The 22,359-nt window shown below is 44.5% G+C and overlaps 1 protein-coding gene across 1 annotated transcript; it reads right to left on the reverse strand.

The window, feature by feature from the left end:
- Window positions 1-19,454: 19,454 nt before the first annotated feature.
- On the reverse strand, window positions 19,455-21,737 carry LOC123661781. Its single transcript, XM_045596720.1, has one exon. The coding sequence runs from the start codon at window positions 21,735-21,737 to the stop codon at window positions 19,455-19,457; it is 2,283 nt and encodes a 760-aa protein (XP_045452676.1).
- Window positions 21,738-22,359: the final 622 nt, after the last annotated feature.

Consider the following 22,359-nt stretch of genomic DNA (forward strand, 5'->3'; position numbering starts at 1 on the left):
ATTACTTGTATCTTTAATAATACGCGAAAGCTTCAGCCTGTAATATCCCACTGCTGGGCATAGGCCTCTTTGCCCATGTAGGAGAAGGTTCACCACGCTGCTCTAATACGAATTAGTAGATATATTCCGACGGCTTAACGTGCTCTCCAAAGCACGGTGGGAAGACCCACGAGAACTGCACAAACACCCAGACCAATGAAAATATCTGTATGGCCAATACAAATGTTTGTCACGTGCGGGGATCAAATCCGCAATCACCAGCGCAACAGCCACAAACCGGTGCTGTGATCGTTGCGTCAACCCGTCATCAATCTTTAATAACAAGTTGTACCTAAATAAACCTGATTCAAATCACTGATTTTATATCTAAATCCATTGAAAGCCAGATTGTGGATCGGCAAACATTTCTCTAATAGCAGAACCGACATCCACGCCAATTGTTTGTAAACTTCCATTGATGTATTTAATATTCCGGTTATTCCTTAAATTGTCTCATTCTGGAGATAAAACGGCAACTACCTATTGTCTCATAGGGAATTACAACTACACGTACATAGCCTATTATTGACACGCGACCAAAAATCTACCTTAATTCCAAGAACATAGGGCTAAAATTCCACAACGACTAATTTTACCTACATTATACATATCGGTACGCAAAATTGAATTTTAAGTTCTAATAATAGAGGTTAGTTTAGTTAGATGGAAACGGCATAGTAATGTCCTTTAAACGTTAATAAGTTATTGACATTGGATAAAGGGTTCGCCATTAATCGTAAGATAAAATCGTTTTGGTAATCGTGGATTACTAAGTGATAGTCTAACGTACCTTGGTGTCGACGGCCCTCGTGGTAGGGTTTCGCGAGATATGATGGACGATGAGAGTTTTTGATACAACATACTTGGATGATATATAGGAGCAGTGGTCAGTGCAATTACTTTGTTCACAATTGATTAGGAACATCTTTTAAGAATGCTTAATTCTTTTATGCTGTCAAGCAACGTTACATACAAGGTTATTTATTCCTAAGGTGAGCAACTATGTTTCAGGTAACAGTCATCTGATATAGATGCTTATATTTTAAGTATAGTTAAGACCTTTTAAATTTTTATCACACCCGGATCAGCAACCGTTTTTGTATAAGTGCATGTAGTCGCCTATTACAACAACGGTTTACAGGTTCGATTCCCACTCGGGATAGATCCAGATATTTGTATCTGTACGAATATTTCCTTCCGGTTTGTATGTGTGTCGTTGTGGTTATCCACACTGTGCCTTGGAGAGCACGTTAAGCCATCGGTCCCAGTTGTTATCCTGATAGCTTATCCTAGAAATCTTAGTAGGGAAGATATCTCTCAAAACGCATTCGAGCAGCGTGGTGAATCAAGCTCCAATCCTTCTCCTACATGGAGAAAGCGGCCGATGCCCAGCTGTGGGATGTTAAACAAAATATAAACTGCAACTAATAAGTCGAAACATTGTCTGGACTTGTGTCTTTAACTCGTGCAATTAACCTATTATATCACTACATCATTACATATAATATAAAATAAAATAAAATCGCTTCCCACTGTCTGTACGCTTAGATCTTTAAAACTATGCAACAGATTTTGATGCGGTTTTCTTGAGTAAATAGAGTGATTCCAGAGGAAGGTTTATATGTATAATACATCCATAATATAGTAGAGGAACACTGATAGTTTTTGCATCCGTGCGAGGCCGGGCGGGTCGCTAGTAAAACAATAAAACGCTTAAAACACTTTAATTGATTGCAAGCAATTATAATAATATTAGGTGTGTCCTTGTGTCTGATCGTTGACTTGGCGGGCAAATGTCAACTTGACAATAAAGTCGTTCTTAAAATCATATGGAATATGTTATAAACTTTAATTATAACTTATGCGAAAAAAAAATAACAATTAAAATTTTTATAGCTCATTTTTTCTTTTTAGAAGAGCCGGTCATCCATCTTGTTCTGTCAAGTTCTTTTCTTTTTAAATTATTTTATCTAATATTCTTACTACTGGCAACATTGGTTCATGCAACAATAGAAAAAAAAAACAACAACAAGTTGCAGCTGTCATTTCAGTAAAAAAATGGCGTCGATGGAGTCACATTCGGGTCAGCGCATGCGTGGAGGTAAGTCAATCCATTTGGATCTTAATTAATTGTTTGTAATTATAATATTTTTTATGGTAAATGGTAACTAAAGTAATGAAATCCATCTCCCGAGAAATATTTTTCTGTTCTGGTTTATAATAATTGAGACACAAACCTATTTATTTTTATGTACTTTCCAAAGCACAAAAGTAGATACTGCATAGTTGTTGTGTTTTACTACATCTGTACTTTGTAAAGTACTTAAAAGATTCCTTTTTTTTCTAAGGGATATCCGATGACCAAATTGAAGATTTGCTCAATGATTCGGAAATAGACTTCTCTGGGGATGATTCCGATGAAGATCCAGGGTACACACCACCAGATTTTATACAGCAAACTAACCATGAATCGAGTAGCAGCTCCAATGAAAACGATGATGGGTTAGAAGATTTCAGCGGCTTCTCCAGCATTTTCTGTCAACTCAGAGGTGATCCCCACCACAACAACATCACGAATAGGATCAAGAGGACGCACGAGGTCTACAATTAGTCATGCGCGTGGGCGTGCAAGAGCGCGTACAGTCTGTCTCAGTACTCGTTCGTCACCATCGCTTCGACGAAATATTAGCAGGCAAGAGCAGCAGAAAGAGACAACTGGGCATCGGACCAATTTGTGCCTGAAACCCTAAATTTTACCGTCCCTGCGTATTCTCATGTAGACTCTACCGACTGGGAATGGCATAGATACTACGATCAATATATTAACGACGAAATTATTTTAACGATTGTTGAGAACACGAATAGAACGTACATTTTGGAGACAGGTAAATCACTTAGGCTGACCCTGAAAGAGTTAAAAATTTATTTGGGCATAACCATGATTATGTCTGCGCTTCAATACCCACAAATAGATATGTATTGGTCACCTAAATGGAAACTTCCTGCAATAGCTATGGCTATGAATCGCAACCGATTTTATTTTTGATTTATGTGTTGTGAATGCTTGGTTGCAATATCGAAGGGAAGCGACACAAAATTTAACCCTGGTCAAAAGCATAATGCAGCTACGACAATACAAGTTAGAGATAGGCACCAAACTCATAACTGACAATGAGAACCAAAGCGATGAAGAAATCGACCGAGTTTACGAGGAGTTGGAGCCTAAGCACAAGAAGAGGAAGGTTCTCATAAAACCCATACCAACCCTTGAATATCGTGTGCAAAAAGCCGCACACCTGCCTGAGTATGACACTTCAAAACAACATCGTAGCAGAAAGAGTGGATGTGACAAACGAACCACTGTTTACTGTAAAAGTTGCAAAGTTTTTTTGTGTTTCAATCCGAACAGAAACTGCTTTTCTGAAATTCCATGAAAACAATACCTAGAAGATAACTTTACTATTGATTTCATTATAAAAAGTCTGATTATTCTACTAAGTAATTACCAAAAATTTATTTCTAATTTATAATTATTTTGAAATGAAAAGTTTAAGTTTGTTTATAATTAAAAGAAGTATTTTTTATGTTTTTTTTTTAATATTGTTTATTAGTACTTATGTCACTATTTCAAGAATTCATAAATCAAATTTATTATAATTTGAAGTTAAAAAGATATAAACACATAAGAAAAGGCAAGTTGCAATTAAAATATGTGTAAGATAAAATGTTTCTATGGATCCGAAGTGAGATATAATATGATTTTTATAAAGAATTTATGTTTGTTTGTATAATAATTGTTTTGTAGTTGAGCATAAACATTAAAAAGTTGAAATAATAAAGTATTTCATTATGTTATTGACCCGTAAAATGTACAAGAAGTGTTTATGTACTTTTTAAAGCACTACTTAATTGAGTACTATTGTACTTTCAAAAGTACTTAAAGAAAAGCCGCTTTTCCGTAACTAAGATTTTTTTCAACATTTTTCCTGTACATTTTAAGACAGAATGGACATACCCTGAAAATTTCAAAGCGATAGCTCAAAAATTATATCTTCAGTAGGCAGGAGGTTAATCAATTTTGACTGCATTTATAATTCGAATCATGTCAAAAATACAATTTTATTATGAATCCTTAAACATCGCCACATGATCTTCAGAAGCTATGGTAAATGTTGCCATAAAAAGTGGTGAACGTTAATCGGACGTTCGTGGTATTGACTACCAATTTAATTTATTCTCGGAGACATGGTAAAAGCTCCAGATGACCAGATCAGAATGTGTCATAGACCTTAAACTGTTTTTAGCTCAGTTATAAATTTTGCACCCTCAAAATTAGGCTATATACTGAGTCTAAATACAGGAACAATCTATCTTTATATATGTATAATATATATATAAATAAAACTTTTACTAACAAACTCACGTTTGTCTCTTTCTGTGATATATAGGATCTCAATATGTAGACTATATATAGTATATCCCTGCTAGACATAGGCCTTTTTATCCATGTTACAGTAGAAGGAGCTGCTCCAATGCGAGTTGGTGGATATATTAACTAATATGAGTAACGATCGCTATCAGATATACACGATAACAACCGGGACCGACGTCTTAACGTGCTCTTCGAGGCACGGTGGAGCACCTACAAGGACTGCTCAAACACAAAGACCACGGCAAACATCTATAAAAATACAAGTGTTAGTCATGTGTGGGGATCGAACCCGTAATAGCCAGTGCTGTGATCATTGCGTCAATGCGTCGTCAATATCAATTGGTTGTTACCTAAAGGCATTTAGCATCCAATATCAGACACGGTTTGGATAAACATATAAAAAATATTGGATTCTCAACTATCAGCATAACACACAGAACTGTAACAAACATCCATCAATACATATTTATTCATATTAAATAAAGTTATTTCCAAAACACTCATAATTATAATTAAATTATAAATCTCAAATAAATTTTCTGGTTCGTATTTCTCAGTAAAACATATAAAGAATGTTTTATGAATCTCTTCGGATGAAGTATGAAGTTTACTGTGAATTTTGTTTTAAGTTTTTAATAGAAAGAATGTACACGAAACACGACTCTACGTAATATGAAATAGTGTTTAAAATTCATAGGTTTTAAATATTATTTAGTGTAATATTGGTGATTAGAATATTTCTAAGAATGAATGTAATCGGTTAGTTCTTTATGCTAGACTTTTTTAAAGCTTTCTAGTGAAATATAAATATATCATTTCCATGTTACTTTTAACGATTAGGAGACTGGGTAACATTTCAACGTGGATTCCACCGCGATACTGTTCCTATGGCATGTGTGGTATCGTTATAATATTTTGTTAGCTAACATATTTAATTATAATTTTTTTTTATATGTAATTTTACCGTTTATACCGGTATACCTTTATTATATTCCTGTATTTCGGTATATAATGTAAACCTAGTAGCTAGTAGTAGGGTCACGAATTACTGCCAGTTTCATCAAAATTCATCATTTTTGAAATGAATCGCGAAGTTCAAGTATCAAGAAAAAATATATAATTATTATCAATAATGTTATCACACAATATTTTTAGTATCTAGAGTTAGATGCGTAACTATTTTACTACACACGCATAGAAAATATGTGAATTTATAGAAATATTTTAAGCGTTTACTGAAACGACAAGACAGAAAGTCAGAGGGCCGAACTGACAGAGGGACAGCGAAGTCTTAGTGAAAGGAACTTTATTACGCTCTCTTTGGGTACGATGCACTAAAAATCATATATTTATATTCCAATTTTAAATTCGAATAAGGAAGTCATTCTAATATTATAAAGAAATTCTAGATAAATCATTTTCTTTTGAATTGATTCCAGGAAATATTAATGTGATTAACAAGAGACACTTGGTTTTCTACTTTTTTTTGTTTTTTATGTCACTAGGTTGGCAAACAAGCGTACGGCTCACCTGATGGTAAGCGATTACCGTAGCTTATAGACGCCTGCAACACCAGAAGCATCGCAAGCGCGTTGCCGATCCAATCCCCTATCCCCCCAGGAGCTCTGGTCACCTTACTCACCAACAGGAACACAATACTGCTTGAAAACAGTATTATTTAGCTGTGATCTTCTGTAAGGTCGAGGTACTACCCCAGTCGGGCTGCTCCATATTTTGAGCAGGAAATTCCTGCTGTGCCCTACCTCAGTTAAATATTACTATATTTTATATATTTATTTCTTTAGTGCTAGTAAAGATGTACAGGAAATATAAATTAATACAGTTAATAGTGGAGCAGCTTAAATGAGTATTTATGGTACAAAAAAAAAAAAAACTTTGACTCCCAAAAATAAAACAATATAGTTTACAGGTGCTTATATTATATGTTTAATAGTGAATATTTATTATTTATACTGGTTATATAACCAGTTTTATTAAAAATTATTATTATTAGTGATTTCTTCTTGATCGAAATTAACCCTACCTTAAATTTTAATATTTACTAACTTGATACAAAAAAAAATTTCATAGAATAACTTTCCACAGATGGCCATAGTTTGTCGATATCCTTGCCGATAAAAACGGCGCTGACTTGACAAGAAATACTCTTGAGGGGACACTATCAAGCGTACAGAGGTCCAGTGGAAAAAAGTCATATATGTTTGATACATTATACCTAGATTCGTTGTAATAGATACACTAAAAGGACTAAAATATCTCTAAGATTTCTATATTTACAAAATACTCCAACAAAATTGATATTTTAAAACGCTATATTAAATAAAACTTTTCACAGATTTAAGCCCCTTAAAAGTTCGACTGAAACTTTGCAATCAAATTTCAGTATAAGTTAATTGAACTTTAGGGAGACTGAAAAAGCTTTGAACATTTAAGCTCAGTTAATAAGTCTTGCGCTCGAACTATTTTCTGCGAGCTTGCATGAAGGCTATTTACTACATCTTGCTTGGTAACATTAAGTTTTATAAGGGCCAAGTGGAAGATGCAAATAGACAGAGAAAGGGGCCGAGAGAAAAGATACAGTACCTATTCGAACCCTTTGACCCTTCGTGTTCTTCTATAATTGTAGGAATAATACTTTATATAGAACCACATTTGTAAATCGACTTTAGTAAATATAGTTGTGGTGAAAGACAAGATTGTACACCAAGTCAACACATAACATCAAGTTGAATAGTAGAATTTAGTAGGTGGACCATAAAAATAATCAAGTAAATACGCTATATTAAATATAAGTCAAAAAGTACACGTCAGATCTCAATTAAATTTAAACGAAAATATATGACAAGCATCCCCTTTCGATTAAAAAAATCTTCGAAATTGGGTCACCCAATGAAAAGTTCTGATAAAATCATCATTTCAGTCTATTGCAGTCCACTGCTGGACATAGGCCTCCAAGAGTTCGCAACAGAAATGACGTGAACTCATGTGTTTTGCCCATAGTCGCCACGCTGGGCAGGCGTATTGGTGACCGCAGGGCTAGCTTTGTCGCACCGAAAACGCTGCTGCCCGTCTTCGGTCTGTGTATTTCAAAGCCAGCAGTTGGATGGTTATCCCGCCATCGGTCGGCTTTTTAAGTTCCAAGGTGGTAGTAGAACTGTGTTATCCTGTGTTATGTTATATGTGAATTAAGATTATCCTGCCTTTTTAGAGTTACAAAGAGGTATTTGCCATCTTTCAGGACACTTACAAGCTATAATAAATATCAGCAGAGATGAAAACAGAAAATGGCTTATAAAAAAAAGATAGAATTTTTATTCCACATTAGTAGAGTACACTCAATGTAAATTAAGTAATGGTGTATATGCAAAAAATCCTCCTGAAACCGTTACGAAAGCAACTATGTAGCATTCAAAGCGAATTTAAAACTAACAAAAAACAGTGCACTAACATAACAAGATAGAATAATACCGAAAAAAATATTTTTCATTTCGTAAAAGCTTGTAAATTCATATTTTTATTATAGAAAAAAAGCTCGGAAAAGTGTAATCCGAAACGAGGTGCTTTTTTTCCTTCAAAATACAGGTTGATCCTTTTTCGCACATCCCAATAATGCGATTTCAGTGTCCGAACTAATTGCGCCCGACTCGCCCTTGGATCGAATGATGTTTATTTTTTTTTTGTTACACAGCGTGTTTACATTTTTAATGTCTTCGGGTCGACTTTCTCCGACCTTACAATATTGTATACCATTTATATGATATGTGAATAGAATTCTAAAAAAAAAAAAAACAATAAGGTATAAAGTAGAAATTGTTTTAATATCTTCGGAGAATTTTAAAATTATAAACAAGATAAATTAGCTTTTTTATACCATGGCGTTATATTTAGGCTTTATTACATCACTATAAAACTCTTCGTCGAGAATAAATGAAAACAAAATCATGTATTTATTGTAAAAAAAAATGAATGGTACGTTTTTCAAATGGTACATACTCACAAACAGTTTTGTCAAATTAATAATATGTATAATATTTGTTATCTAAAATCTTAATTAATTATACTTAATTTTATTCAAAGAATTATACACATATAATTATCCTTAAATGTCAATTTCTATAAAGTCAAATAACAAACCTAGTTAAAACCTTTCAGCAGCAGCCTGTATCAGCAATTGTCACCTGCGACAATGGACTCTTGGAAGTGAGAACCAAACAAAGGTAACAGAAGCTTGATGAAAACTGTAGTTTTAAAGGAATTTCTCTGTCATCTAGAAAAATCTACTCCAATTGTATATTGCGCTGAGCTCAAAGTAGAGAGTGTGTGTGAATATGTGTTTGTAAGTTCGTATGTTCGTGAGTTCAAGAAATGCTTATAGCAAATGTATGTCTTTTATTGTGTTGACATTCGTAACGCTATGTGTGTTTTGTGTTTGTTTTATGTTTCCAGACCCCGGAATCAAGAATTTCATCCTACTGGAGACCGTCGCTTATGAGCCAAGCCAAACGTCAATATTAAAAGTATCTTTTTTTCGGAGCATAACAGCACAAACACACACTCATACACATACACACACACACACAAACACACACACAACGCCTGTATACTCTTGTATATACTATGCAATGGTACAATCAAGTAAAATATAAAATTTGATGGTAGAGTTGTTACAGATGGCTACTAACATCAGCCATGGTCGTATTCGCGTACGGTGATAATGTAATCAATCAAGCGATTGAATTTCGGTCAGTTTTACGTAACGGTCTCCACAAGTTCGCGCCAAAAATGGCGTGAACGTGTGTTTTTAAAACTCACCATGCAAATATTTACTAGTTGGGCTCAACTCAGTATTCGTCTTGAAATAAATTTTAAACGTTTCTTTAATTTGTCAAAAAGTATTTTTATTGAAATTCTAATAAATAATACATATGTTTAAAAGTTATGCAATATTATGTATCTATACGTATTGACATTTTTTTTCAATATGTATTAGCAAATTATCTAAAAAACAAATTCGCGTTGCTTTATTGTCGAACAAAATAAACATCAAAGTATAATAGCTTAAGAAAATAATACTTATTTACAACGTAAATTATGTTTAATATCCTTGGCCTTCGCGGTGAGCCCTTGACTGCAATAAAAATTGTAAAAATAGTAACATAAGCTTCAGTCCGTTCACAGCGCGTCGTGACCGACCGACGGCGTCTGAACGAGTTATAATGAACCGAGACTTAAGATAAACTTTAGGAATATTTGAGCTTTTTTAGGGACGGTAAAATTAAGTCATAATTTAATCAAGCTAAATTTTAGTTACAATTTATTAAAGGTACAAGTAGCAATAGGTAAAGGTACAAAATTTTTTAATATGATATTCTGTGTAAAAATATTACACACACAATAATCCGCAACCCGCGGAGCAGAAAGCAGGGCCGCTACAAACTGCGCCAATGAGCTAGTCATATATATTATAAGCCAAAGAATATCGGCAACCCTAATGATATTTTTAGTGTAAGAAAATTTTACTGTAAATGTTAATTCAAATACAAACTCATTAGAAACGAGTTTATTCCTTATTTTTCTCTTCAAAAGTTAGAAATATAAATTCTATGTATATTTTTTAATTATGAGTTAGTGAATTAGAGATGAGTGAGATAGAGTCTTCATGATTATTAACTATATTTTAAAAATATCTATTTATGTATATCAACGGGTTAGTCAAAGATATAATAATATTGGCGCAGTTTTTGTGTGTGACCCTGCTTTCTGCTCCGAGGACTGTGGGTTCGATTCCCACCCCAAGTCTAGGTGTAATATAAAGATTTATTTACATGTGTATTATTTATAGATACGTTTATCGAAAAACAAAATATATATAGCTATACCAGTCGGCTGTTACCTATAACACAAGCATTATGTTGTTTAGTTTAGGAACAGACGACCGTGTGTATTGTGTAGATATTTATTTATATAACCCCGCTTATCTCAGGCACTACTATTGCTATTAATAAAAACGTGTTCAGAAGTTTACATGATTTTGAAAATTATAGGTTAAGACGTTGAATAGCTGATACGAGCATAAACTTGGGATTGACGGTTTCATTTTAGTGACTATGACTCTACTGTCCTTCTTTCTGTCTGTTGCACACTGTAAATCCTCGAACTGCAATAATTACATATTTAAATTTATTCAGAATATGTGAAACGAAAATTGAATTATAAATATTGTTTACCATTACCATTAAGACTGGAAGAGATTTCTCCTAGGGATGAGTCCACCTTTGCCATCAAGTATACGTGTAATTTTCTGTATATTCTATATTATTTTTTTAAGAGCAATAAAGTATATAAATTAATTTTCGCTTCAGCCTTTAAGCCTCTTTCCCCATGTAGGAGATGGATCAGAGCTTAATCCACCATGCTGCTCCAATGCGGGTCGGTGGATTCCCTACTATGAGTAACGATCGCTATCAGGTGTATATGATAACAACCGGGACCGACGGCGTAACGTGCTCTCCAGGGCACAGTGGCGAGACCCACAAGGACTGCACGAACACTCAGAACACGGCAAACCTTTGTATAGCCAATACAAATGCTTGTCATGTGCGGGGATCGAACCCGCAACCGTCAGCACAACAGCCACAAACCTGTGCTGTGACCGTTGCGCCAACGCGTCGTAATAATTATTGACACATACATTTTAAAACTTTACTATGTGAGTAACAGGGACGGAAATAGTTGTTTTAAGATTTAATGTCTGGCCGTATGTTTGCTTTCACGTCACGAAAAATCTGTTTAAGATATATGCAGCGGTTCTTATAGATGTATTCCCAAAAAGAGATAGATTTCAGATCCGCGAAGAACAACTTAAAATCTAATATAGGTTTCATCTTGATAACATTGTCTAGAAGTCGAGTCATCTACAAAAAAAAATCCAGTTCATGTAATAGTACAAAGTTACTAGTAACAAGAAAAGTCATATTATTATCATATCACTATCATTTACGTGATCTTATAGCGAATAATAAATAAATAATTAAATAACATGATTATACAATTGAGACAAAATAACAAGAGAACAAAATGTTTATTACTAAGGATAATGTATGAGTGCATGTGTGTGTGTGTCTTAATGCAAATGATCGCAGGACAGGGTCAATAGCTTATGCGTTGGTCTGTTGAACTTTAACTTGATAATTTTTATTGACCGAGATCAAATGATAAGTTGAGCGGGAAGCGATGTGTTTACGATGTAAAAAATATCTATTATTTAATGCAATAAAATATATATATGGCATCATTGTGTGACGCGCTCACGGACATTTTTGTTTTATATATGTATATATTATCAGAGATTATAATAAATAAGACAGTTAAAGGCAAAAACATTTTTATAAATTAGGGATGGTACTTAGCACAGAAAAAAATATAAAAAAACAAGAATGAAATATAATCATAAAGGCCAATTATGACCAACCATCCATTTAAAATTAAATTAACAAACGTGAAAATAAGAAAAGGAAAAAATCAACAAAAAAGACGATAAAACCGAACAAAAAAGCAACTTTATTTTCATATTAAACTAATAAATGCCCTTGGGAAGTTGCAAATTACAAATAAATAACGGTATATTTGGGAGGTAATATGAAATATATTATAAAAATGATTATAATAATAGTAATGATTATATCAATATTTATGAAATATATTTTTTTAGAGAACTGTCGTTTGATTTTATTTTGAAATTTATTTTTGAAATAATTAAAAATATCTACGGCTTCTAATTTCAAATTGTAGGTGTTAGGTTATAAAATAAAATAATAATAATAATTTATAATGAAAGGCAATTTTTGATATTGGTGAAATCATGCAGTTTTATTATTGGTGTCATAAAAATCATTGGCGGGTTGGTACGCGGTAATTATGACCTTCTATTCCCCTCCTCCTCTCCTGGTCCTCCCGTGACCATGGTTGCTGTAAAGTATCCGAAACGTCGGGAATCAAAAGTTAACAATAAACCGCGATAAAATCCGAAAAAAGTGTTTTATTAAATGAGTAAAATTCGCGTAAACATTAGAAAACAATATGTGGACCTTCTATTCCGCTTATGATCACAAATTTGATGTTTATGACCATATTTTGTACAGGTCTAAGCCTTGTGCTTATGTTTTGTGTTACCGAATGCCATTACAGGATTTTCGTCTTGGTGGGAGTTATCGGTTTCAATGAAACTACGAAGGTGGGAAACAACCTTAGGTTCCACCTGATGGTAAAGGAATACCGTAGGTTATGGACACCTGCAAAACCTGGAGTATTACAAGTGCGTTGCCAATGATAATCCCTTACTCTCCTCCACTGCTCTGGGTGCCTTACTCACCACACAACACAGTACCTATTTATTTAGCTGTGATCTTCTTCTTTTTCTTTTAAGATTCTCTGTGAGATAATTGCTACTGCCGCTGTACTGCTTGCAGTACCTTATTTGATTTAAATAAGCATAACTAAACAGACACATATTAATAATAAAGATATTAATATATAACAACTGTACTGGTGCAGTGGTGCGTGTAGATGCCTAAAACACTGGCGGTTTATGGGTTCGATTCCCGCTTGGGATGGATATTTGTAGTGTTATCATAAATAACTGATAGCGATCGTTACTTACTCATAGTAGGGAATATATCCGCCAACCTGCTAAACAGCGTGGTGGATTAAGCTACGATCCTTCTCCTATATGGAGAAAGATGACCGATTGATAGATTTATGTACAAACAGACGAACTCTATAATTCTTTATATATATTTTTTTAAATAATCTTCTGATTCATAATATATGACTCAAGTTTTTTTTATACAATTTGTTTTTCATATTTTTTGTCTTCTTCGAATGTGGTATAGTTATAGGAAAAGGTTGTATTTAATCAATTCATTGATATGATCATATGATATCCGATTATTATTTCTATGGCATAAATGGGTGACGTCGATATATAAAACTAATTTATTAGTATTTTGTTGTTTTCACTAATGTTTCTTAAATACAACCTTTAACTCCATCTCCAACCATTAACTGAGGTAGGGCACAGCAGGAATATCCTGCTCAAAATCTGGAGCAGCCCGAGTGGGGTAGTACCTCGACCTTACAGAAGATCACAGCTAAATAATAGTGTTTTCAAGCAGTATTGTGTTCCTGATGGTTAGTAAGGTGACCAGAGCTCCTGGGGGGGATTGGGGATTGGTTCGGCAACGCGCTTGCGATGCTTTTGGTGTTGTGTCTATAAGCTACGGTAATCTCTTACCATCAGGTGAGCCGTACGCTTGTTTGCCGACCTAGTGACATAAAAAAAAACCAATCCATCCATCAAAAAAATCCTTAAACTTTCGTTTATGTTTATTTCGTAGTATCTCAGAATCATTCAGAATCTCAGAAAATAACAAGCAATAAAAGAGCTAATATGCGTAGAATTATGATTAGTTAGCAAAATATTTACTCTAGCGTATTTTTTTTATGAACCGGGGAAAATAAAAGGCTACAAAACAACACGCTGTGACTTACGAGTCACGTATATTATTGCAATTGTTTTTTTTTTCTAATAAAATGTTATTTTAAAGGCGTAACGAGAAATAAAGTGAAATGTGATTTCGCATTTCACGCAGTACAGTGAACACACAGACAGATGGATACGTGATTATTAATTTGTCCTAGTCGCGATTCAATATAAATTATTACTGCTATAAAATTTTATTATGTAAATTTATATGTAAAGTTTATTGTTTGTTTATTCATAACAATATTTATTGTGATGCTACGACGAACTGTTTGATCAGTGATTATAAGAATCCATTGGCTTTATAAAGATTATAGGCTATAAAACTTCAAGTTGGAAGTGATGAAAGCGAAATAGTAACTTTCATATTTTATCAATATATGGAAGCGAAGCAGAAACTTTAATATTTTACCATTTAATGATGATCATGATTGAAATTTAGTATTTTATAGCCTTATTCTATTCCTAGTTGTATTATTGTTCTTAGATCAGCTTCTGTGAGTCATGATGGCTTTTTCGTTACTTAGAATTAGTTGGTTATATATTTTAGTGACTATATATTAAAGTATTTTTTTTAAATTCCTTGTCATCACTTGATTCAGTATTCTGGCTAAATGAGCTTATAGAAATTGTCCGCTAACCCGCAGTAAAGCAATGTGATGAATTAAGCTCCAAGCGTTGTTTGAGGTCACCAACCCGCCTGCCCAGCCTAACCTAACCTAACCTAACCTAACCTTTTTTTTTTTTTTTTTTTTTTTAACGTGGGGAAAATCCGTCATGGACACCCTCCGGTAGGGGGGGCTCGGAGGGGATTCAGACTCTTACTGAATAAAAACCGCCACGTGTGTTCTGCCGTACGCCAATGTGGCGGGGTCACAAGGACGCTATTAGCTCTTTCGCAACCCCGCCGGCGCTTGCCCTTTCGGGCCCACCGCGGTGCAAAGCACCTCGGAGGACGCACTCGAACACGAAGCGCGCCCTCCCCTCCTTGGGGGGACCGTGCAAGTCGGACGACGAATCCCCCGACCCATCGCCCGCGTGGCCCCCCCCCGCGGGCAGGGGGACACCCCCCGCCCGCATTGCGCCGGTGGGTACAATCCCGCACCGCCCCGGCACCCCAGGCCTAGCCCGGCGTTGCGGGACACCAGGCACCTAGCCCGGGGCGGACAATGTCAGCCCGACGAAGCCGACAAAGGCCAGGGTGGCCGCAGTCTAGGCCCTCCAGCCGACCGCAGCCTCGGCGCGAGAGAGCGCCCTCGCACGCCTTAGGGCGGGCGAGCGAACCCGCCCACCCCGTCCTCCGCGTGGGGGAAGGAAAGACCGACCCCCACGTCACCGCGCCGTCTCAGCGCCACACGCACCGCCGCGCCTCCGCGCCAACACACCCGCGCTCGCAGGACCACCCCAGTACTAGACCAGAGCGGGACCCGGAGCGCATCGTCTGGTTTTGGTCCGCGGGGATCCGAAGACCCCTACCGTCCGCAGTCGTGAAACCGCAGGCAGCACTCCCCTATCCGCCACCCGGGGGACGCGCCCAGTAGAAGTCCAGCAACTCCTCCCCTTGGAGCCCAGGTCCCAGACCTAAGTCTGGGGCCTGGGCTCCAAAGGCCTGGGAACCTAACCTTTTTTTTTTTTTTTTTTTTTTTTTTTTTTTTTTTTTTTTTTTTTACGCTGGAAAATGCATTTACGCACCCCCGTCGCCCGAAGGCGACGGAAGTCTGAGACTCCCGGCGGGGAGTGCAATGCCGGACTACTCAGTAAAAACCAGCGGTGCCCTCGTCGTCCTGGTGGGGCGCCACGGGACCACTTAAAGTATTCGCCATGACGCCCCGGACGGTGGGCCTGCCTGCGGGTGCAGGGCAGGCCGCCTCCGATTGTAGAGCGCTCCCGGGCACCGAGAGCGCTCCCTCATCGCCGCAGGGAGAAGAGGGGCACGCGGAGCGCCCCCGCGCCGAGCCCGATGCAGAGGACGGAGGATCGCGCCGCCACGCCTCCCCCCCCCGCACCACACCCGCCGCGGAAGCACCCCGCGCGCCCCCCTCCCACCCGCGACTTGCGGGAAGGAGAGGGGCGCGCGGAGCGCCCCCGCGCCAAGCACGATGCGGAGGGAGGGGGAGCGACCCAGCGACGCCTCCCCCCCCGCACCGCGCCCGCCACGAGGGCGCCCCGCGCGCCCCCCTCCCCCCCGCGACTTGCGAGGAGGAGAGGGGCGCCGGCTGCGCCCCCGCGTCAAGCACGATGCGGAGGGTGGAGGAGCGCGTAGCGACGCCTCCTCCGTCCCGCCGGTCGCCTCCTTCGTAGCGCGTCGGCGTGAGCGTCGGCTTCGCGCTCACGCTCCGCAGCCTCCTTCAGCGAAATAACTTCTTCGCAGAAGGAGGCCACGGCCGACCAGGACCTCGCGCTGCCGAGCATGGAGCGGACCACGCTCGACAGCGCGAGGTCTCCGCCGATGACCGCCACGAGGGCCCTCCGCTGAGGGTCCCAGGCGGCGCACTCTTCTAGCGTGTGGCGCGCCGTGTCAATCGGAGCACCACACTCGTGACAGGCAGGGGTGGCTTCCCTCCTCGCGATCTGGTGCAGGTACTTACCAAAGCAACCATGCCCGGTAAGCACCTGCGTCCGGCGGAAGGTCAGCACCCCGTGCCGCCTTTGGACCCAGCGACTTAAATGTGGACGTATCGCGTCCACCGTCACCGTGCCCGCCGCCGGAGACCCCAGGCTCTCCTCCCACTTGATCATCAGGGCCCTCTGAGCTTGAGCCCTGATGTCCATCGCTCGGTCCGTACTACGGACCTGCCCTTCTCCAGCTCTGAGGCTCGACTTTGCCGCGTACACTCTCGCGAGCATCTCCGCCTGGAGTTCCCAGGGCGGATCGCCCGCGAGGAGCGTGGCCGCCGTCCACGACACCGTACGGTATCCCCGTATCGCTCTCACCGCTATGGCCCTCTGGGGTCTCCGCAGGAGGGCCTTGTTGTCGCGAGACGCGAGAGCGTCGGCGAACACGGGGGCACCGTACAGTGCCATGCTGCGAACTATGCCGACGTATAGACGTCGGCATGGCGAGTCCGGGCCGCCTACGTTGGGCAGAAGTCTGCCCAGCGCGGCGGCGGCTTTCTCGAGCCTCGGAGCGAGCTCTCTAAAGTGCGGACCGAAGCTCCACCGGCCGTCCAGGGTTAGGCCGAGATATTTCATCTGGGCCTTGACGGCGATCTCCACCCCCTGTACGACCACACGCGCACCTCGGGGGGGGCCTCTTCGTGGGCCGTAGAAGAGGAGGGCCTCCGTCTTCGACAAGGAGACCCTCAGGCCCAGTGCCTCGATGCGGCCGACCGCTATCGTCGCGCCGGTTCGCGCCAGACCGGCCGCCTCTTCGAAGCTGCCGCCCCGGGCCGTCAGCAAAGTGTCGTCCGCGTAGCAGATGACACTGAGCCCGGGCGGCAGTGGCGTCCGCAGCAGCCAGTCGAAGCCGACGTTCCACAGGGTCGGTCCGAGGACGGAGCCCTGCGGAACGCCGCACTCGACGCGACGGCGATACAGTCGGCCGTCGCCCCCCTCCCATAGGACCTCTCTCTCGCGGAGGTACGCCTCCAGCAGACTCTGGAGATATGGAGGCACGTCCTGATACTTCAGTGCCTCCACAATCGTCTCAACAGGAATGCTGTTGAAGGCGTTCGACACGTCCAGCGAGATGGCCAGGAGAACGTCTCCGCTGGCCACCACCTCCGCGGAGAGGGACCTAAGGGCGTTCAGAGCGTCCAGGGTGGAGCGGCCCGCCCTGAACCCGTACTGAGCGTTCGACAGACCCGGCCCCGACTCGTCGAGGTGCCGGACGAGACGGTCCGCGAGAATCTTCTCGAAGAGTTTGGCCGTCTCGTCCAGCAGCACGATCGGCCTGTACGCGGAGGGAGAGTCGACAGGTCGGCCCTCCTTACGTATCAGGCACAACCGGCCCGTCTTCCACGGCTTCGGGAACTGCCCGGAAGCTAGACACTTGTCGAACAGTCCCCGAAGTTCTCCTCTCAGGTGTTCCAGGGCGATATACAATACTCGCCCCGGAACACCATCCGGCCCCGGCGCCGTCTTCTTGGCCCTGAGACGCTCGAGGGCCGTGTCCATCTCCCCCTCCGAGATGCCGGGTGGGGAGGGCGGGTCGAACTCGGTCCGAGAAGACGGCGACGGCGTCGCCATCGTCGGGGGAACATGTACGGGACGGTGCGGAAACAGTTCCGACACCGTCCGCCAGAGGAGATCCGGCGGCATCGTTTCCGTCACGGGGGCGCCCTGCGCGCGAAGCTTGCTTCGCGCAGCGCGATAGGGACGGCCCCATGGATCTCGGTTTAGACCCGCCAGCAGCTCCTTCCAGGCGGCGTCCTTCCCTCGGCTGATGGCGTGCTGCAGGGCCTGCTTTGCCGTGCGGTATGCATCCCGCAGCTCCGCCTCCAGAGCCGGATCCCTGGCGCTGCGCCTCCGACAGCGTTGATACGCCCGGCGGGCGGTCATGCTGGCCGCACGGAGCTCCGCTATTTCGGGCGACCACCAGTACACCGCCCGCCGTCCTAGCGGGCGGCGGCCGACCTTCGGCATGGCCGCATCGCAGACGTTGGCCAACGACCTACGAAAGTGGCCAGCCAGCTCATCCACGCTGGCACCATCGGCGTCGCGGTGGCTCGCCCACCGCTGGACGATTGCGGCCTCGCGCGCCGCCTCGACGTCGAGCCTGCTTAGGGCCCAGCGGGGTAGCCTGCTCGGGCCCCTCGACCGATCTGCTGACGAGGACGGGGTGGAGACTCCGAACCTGATATAGTTGTGGTCCGAGAGAGTCTCCACCCCCTCCTCCACTCTCCAGTCTGTCACTCTCCGCGCGATTGCGGGGCTGGCGAACGAGAGGTCCACCACGGAACCCCCGCGCAATCGCACGCACGTCTGAACGTTTCCAACGTTCAGGAGTGACAGACCAGAGAGGAGGGCCCAATCCTCGACGGCCCGCCCCCTCGCATCCGTGTTCGGGTTGCCCCAGGCTCGGGACTTGGCGTTGAAGTCGCCGAGAACTATCACGGCTCTCGGCGATTGTCGGCATACCGCAGCTCTGACGGTGTCGAGGAAGACCTCGAAGTCCGCCAGGCTGCGGTTGGGGGAAAAGTAGAGGCCGATGACCGCATACTCTCCCCACGTCACCACGACGTATCCCGAGCCGCGCTCCACGAGTGCGAGGGGGCGGGTAGCGGAACTGCCTAGTGCGACCGCCACCGTACCGTCGAGATCCCCCAACCAGTTCGGTTGGGGGGGAACCCAGTACGGTTCGCAGACGACGGCCACATCGATCATCCACTGCGCCATGGACTGGGTCAACAAGTCCTGAGCCCTGGCGCAGTGGTTGAGATTGGCTTGGAGGAAGCTGTGATGTCTGATGTGATCCATGGATTACTCAGACATCACAACCTCCACCTCCCCCGCCGCGGCCGGGGGGGCAACGCCGTCTACGGCTGTCTGGCTTGCGGTCTCTCGGGGGGCCCGGGTTCCGAGGGCCCCCTTTCCTTTCGAGGTCGCAGGCCTGCACCTGCGGCCGCACATGATGTGCCCCGAGGGTTTACCTCCCTCGGCGCACACCACGCAGCGCGGTGTCTTCTCCGGGCAGGAGGCGACCTTGTGCCCCGCGTTCCCGCATTTAAAGCAGAGGTCGCCCCTGTCGACAGACGCCGGACACTTTGGGCGCGTGTGGCCCAACCCCATGCACTTAAAGCAGCGCATGGGGAGCGCCTCCAGGGCCGACACTCGCACCGAGCTCCAGCCGATCAGTAGCCTGCCCCCCTCGGTCAGCGCTTTCGCAACCGAGACGGGGCAGGTTACGACGGTGGAGCCCATGCCGCCGAAGCCGGAGCGGATCGCCCCGACCCTCACCATGCCGACGTCGGACGATGTCGCCTTCGCGACCGCCGCCGCCACCCTCTCGGGAGTGGCCGTGTCATCCAGGCCCGAGATGCGCACCTGCGCGGTCTTAACGGGCCTGACGACAGTGGCCACGTCCGAGAGGGCCTCCCTGAGCCGGCTGGCGAGCCGGTCGGCCTTCTCCTCTTTGTCGGAACCGGGGATCTCGAGCATCCTCGCTCCCGTCGCCGTATGACGGAAGAGGATGCGCTCGATCCCCAGTTCCTCCAATTTCACGGTGTCTTCAGCCGACCGGAAGATGGAGTCGTAAGTCTGACCCTTCTCTACAGCCGCCGGCTGCAGCTGGACGACGACTGCCGCAGTCTTCGGGGCCTTGAATTTGGCCTTAACCGTCGCCTTTGTTGCCGGCCTTCCGGGCTGCTTGGTCGGCTTGGCGGTCGGCTTGGCGGCCGGTCGCGCGGACGACGCCGCGGCTGGCTTGCCAGTCGGCTTCACCGCAGGGGCGGCAGTCCGGCCTTCGACTGCAGGTGTAGATGGAGGGGCGGAGGACTTCCCTTTCCCCTTCCTCTTGCCCTTCCCTCTTTTAACCACTGTTGCCCAGGTTTCCTCCCGGGCAACCGTGGAGGGGGCCGCCGACGTAGTGGCCGCCGTCTCAGGGCGTCGAGGTCCACCAGCTCCCAGTTGGGGGCGGACCGACGGAGCCGGCGGCAGCCTCTCCTCGATCTGCGCCAGCCGGACGTTCATCATATCGCCCAGCGAGCAGGTCAAGGAGTGCTTGAACTCCTCTAGCATGGCCGCCACCGGAAGTGTCGCAGGTGGACCGGCGACTGAGGCGTTGGCAGCGGCGGCGGCGGCGGCGGCGGCGTTAGCGGCCGCTTCCGTCTTCGCCTCGGCGAAGCCGCGCCGCATCGCCTTCAGCTCCGTTTTCATTGCCTCTATTTCGATCCTGAAGCGGCGGTTCTCCGCTCGGAGCCGCCTCACTTCATCGGCCTCGGTCCTAGAGGCAAAGGCGTCGACCACCTCGCTCAGGTCCGTCGCGGACCTCTTCAGCTTTGCGACGAACTCGCCTTTGAGGTTCCCGGATTTCCGGGCAACCTCTAGTATTACGGCGAGTCCCTCGCCCGCGCGCGCCCTGAGTTCCTGCGCGTTGAGCGCAACAACGTCGTCTACGATCAACGAGCCGACGTCGGGCTCGTTGTCGATGAGTATGTTTACGGGTTCCGGCCGGACAGGTGCTGGCTTGAGGAACTTTTCGCGGGAAGGACCCGCCGTGGTTCCTCTCGCCTTTCCCCTTCTCGCCGTGTTAATTTTAGCGAGGCCCGCGCCCTCGGCCTCCGTGTCCGAACCGTCACGCCCAGACGCGAAGGTCGAGGATGAGGGTCGCTTCCGCCGTCCCGTCGAAGCAATATGCCTGTCAGGGGATCCCGAAACCATGTCTGTATCGGTGTCCGTTTTGTCGTCCGCAGCCAGAACCGCAAAACGGTTTCCACCTTTGTCCTGGCCCTTAGAAGGGCCTTTTTGGCGTGAGAGGAATCTCCCCTTGCGATCTCGCGAGGGGAGACCAGTCCTCGAGAGTGACGGCTCGTTTGAGCCGCCACTCCGAAGGCTGTTATCGGAGTCCGTATTTCTTGCAGAGGTCGTATCACCGCCCTTCCCGGGCACAACGTCAACGCCCATATGGGGCGAATCACAGTAACAAAGGGTGCCCTCCCCAGAATCGAACGGGCAGCGTGCATCCGAAGATGCACGGAGGGATTCTCCTTTGCCGGAGGCGCAGGTACCCTCCTGGGGTAGTTTCGTTTTAGTCTTTGTTTCCATGATTAATAGGGCTATTTCACAGCTTAGATTTTTAATCGGGGTTTACTCCCCTAGGCCGCGCGGCTGACAAGCCGCTAAAGGTGCGCCCACACCTACTGGTTTTGGTCCGCGGGGGTCCGAAAACCCCTACCACCCGCTCAGTGCGAGTGGCGTTCCCCTATCCGCCACCGTGGGGACGCGCCCAGTAGAAGTCCAGCAACTCCTCCCCTTGGAGCCTAGGTCCCAGACCTAAGTCCGAGACCCAGGCCCCAAAGGCCTGGGCTGGGAACCTAACCTAACCTAACCTTTTTTTTTTTTTTTTTTTTTTACGTGTGGAAAATCCTTCATGGACACCCTCCGGTTGGGGGGGCTCGGAGGGGAGTCAGACTCTTACTGAACAAAAACCACACGTGTGTTCCGCCTATGCGCTTGTGGCGAGATCGCGAGGACACAAAGCTCTTTCGCGATCCCGCCGGCGCCTGCCCAGACTAGGGCCCGTCGTCGTCGCCGCAAAAGCGACAGCGACCCGAGAGAGGATCCCTTGAACACATAAAATCGCCTCTCTCCGTCCTCCTCAGGATCGTGCGATGCGGTCGATAGATCCCCCGACCTATCGCCCGCTGATCCAAACTACGGGGGCGGC

This window comes from Melitaea cinxia, chromosome 17, assembly GCF_905220565.1.
Source record: "Melitaea cinxia chromosome 17, ilMelCinx1.1, whole genome shotgun sequence".
NCBI lineage: Eukaryota > Metazoa > Arthropoda > Insecta > Lepidoptera > Nymphalidae > Melitaea > Melitaea cinxia.

Bases quoted from the DNA above. Each gene is read 5' to 3' on its own strand.
- LOC123661781 (XM_045596720.1), bottom strand. From the start codon at position 21,737: ATGGAAACAAAGACTAAAACGAAACTACCCCAGGAGGGTACCTGCGCC.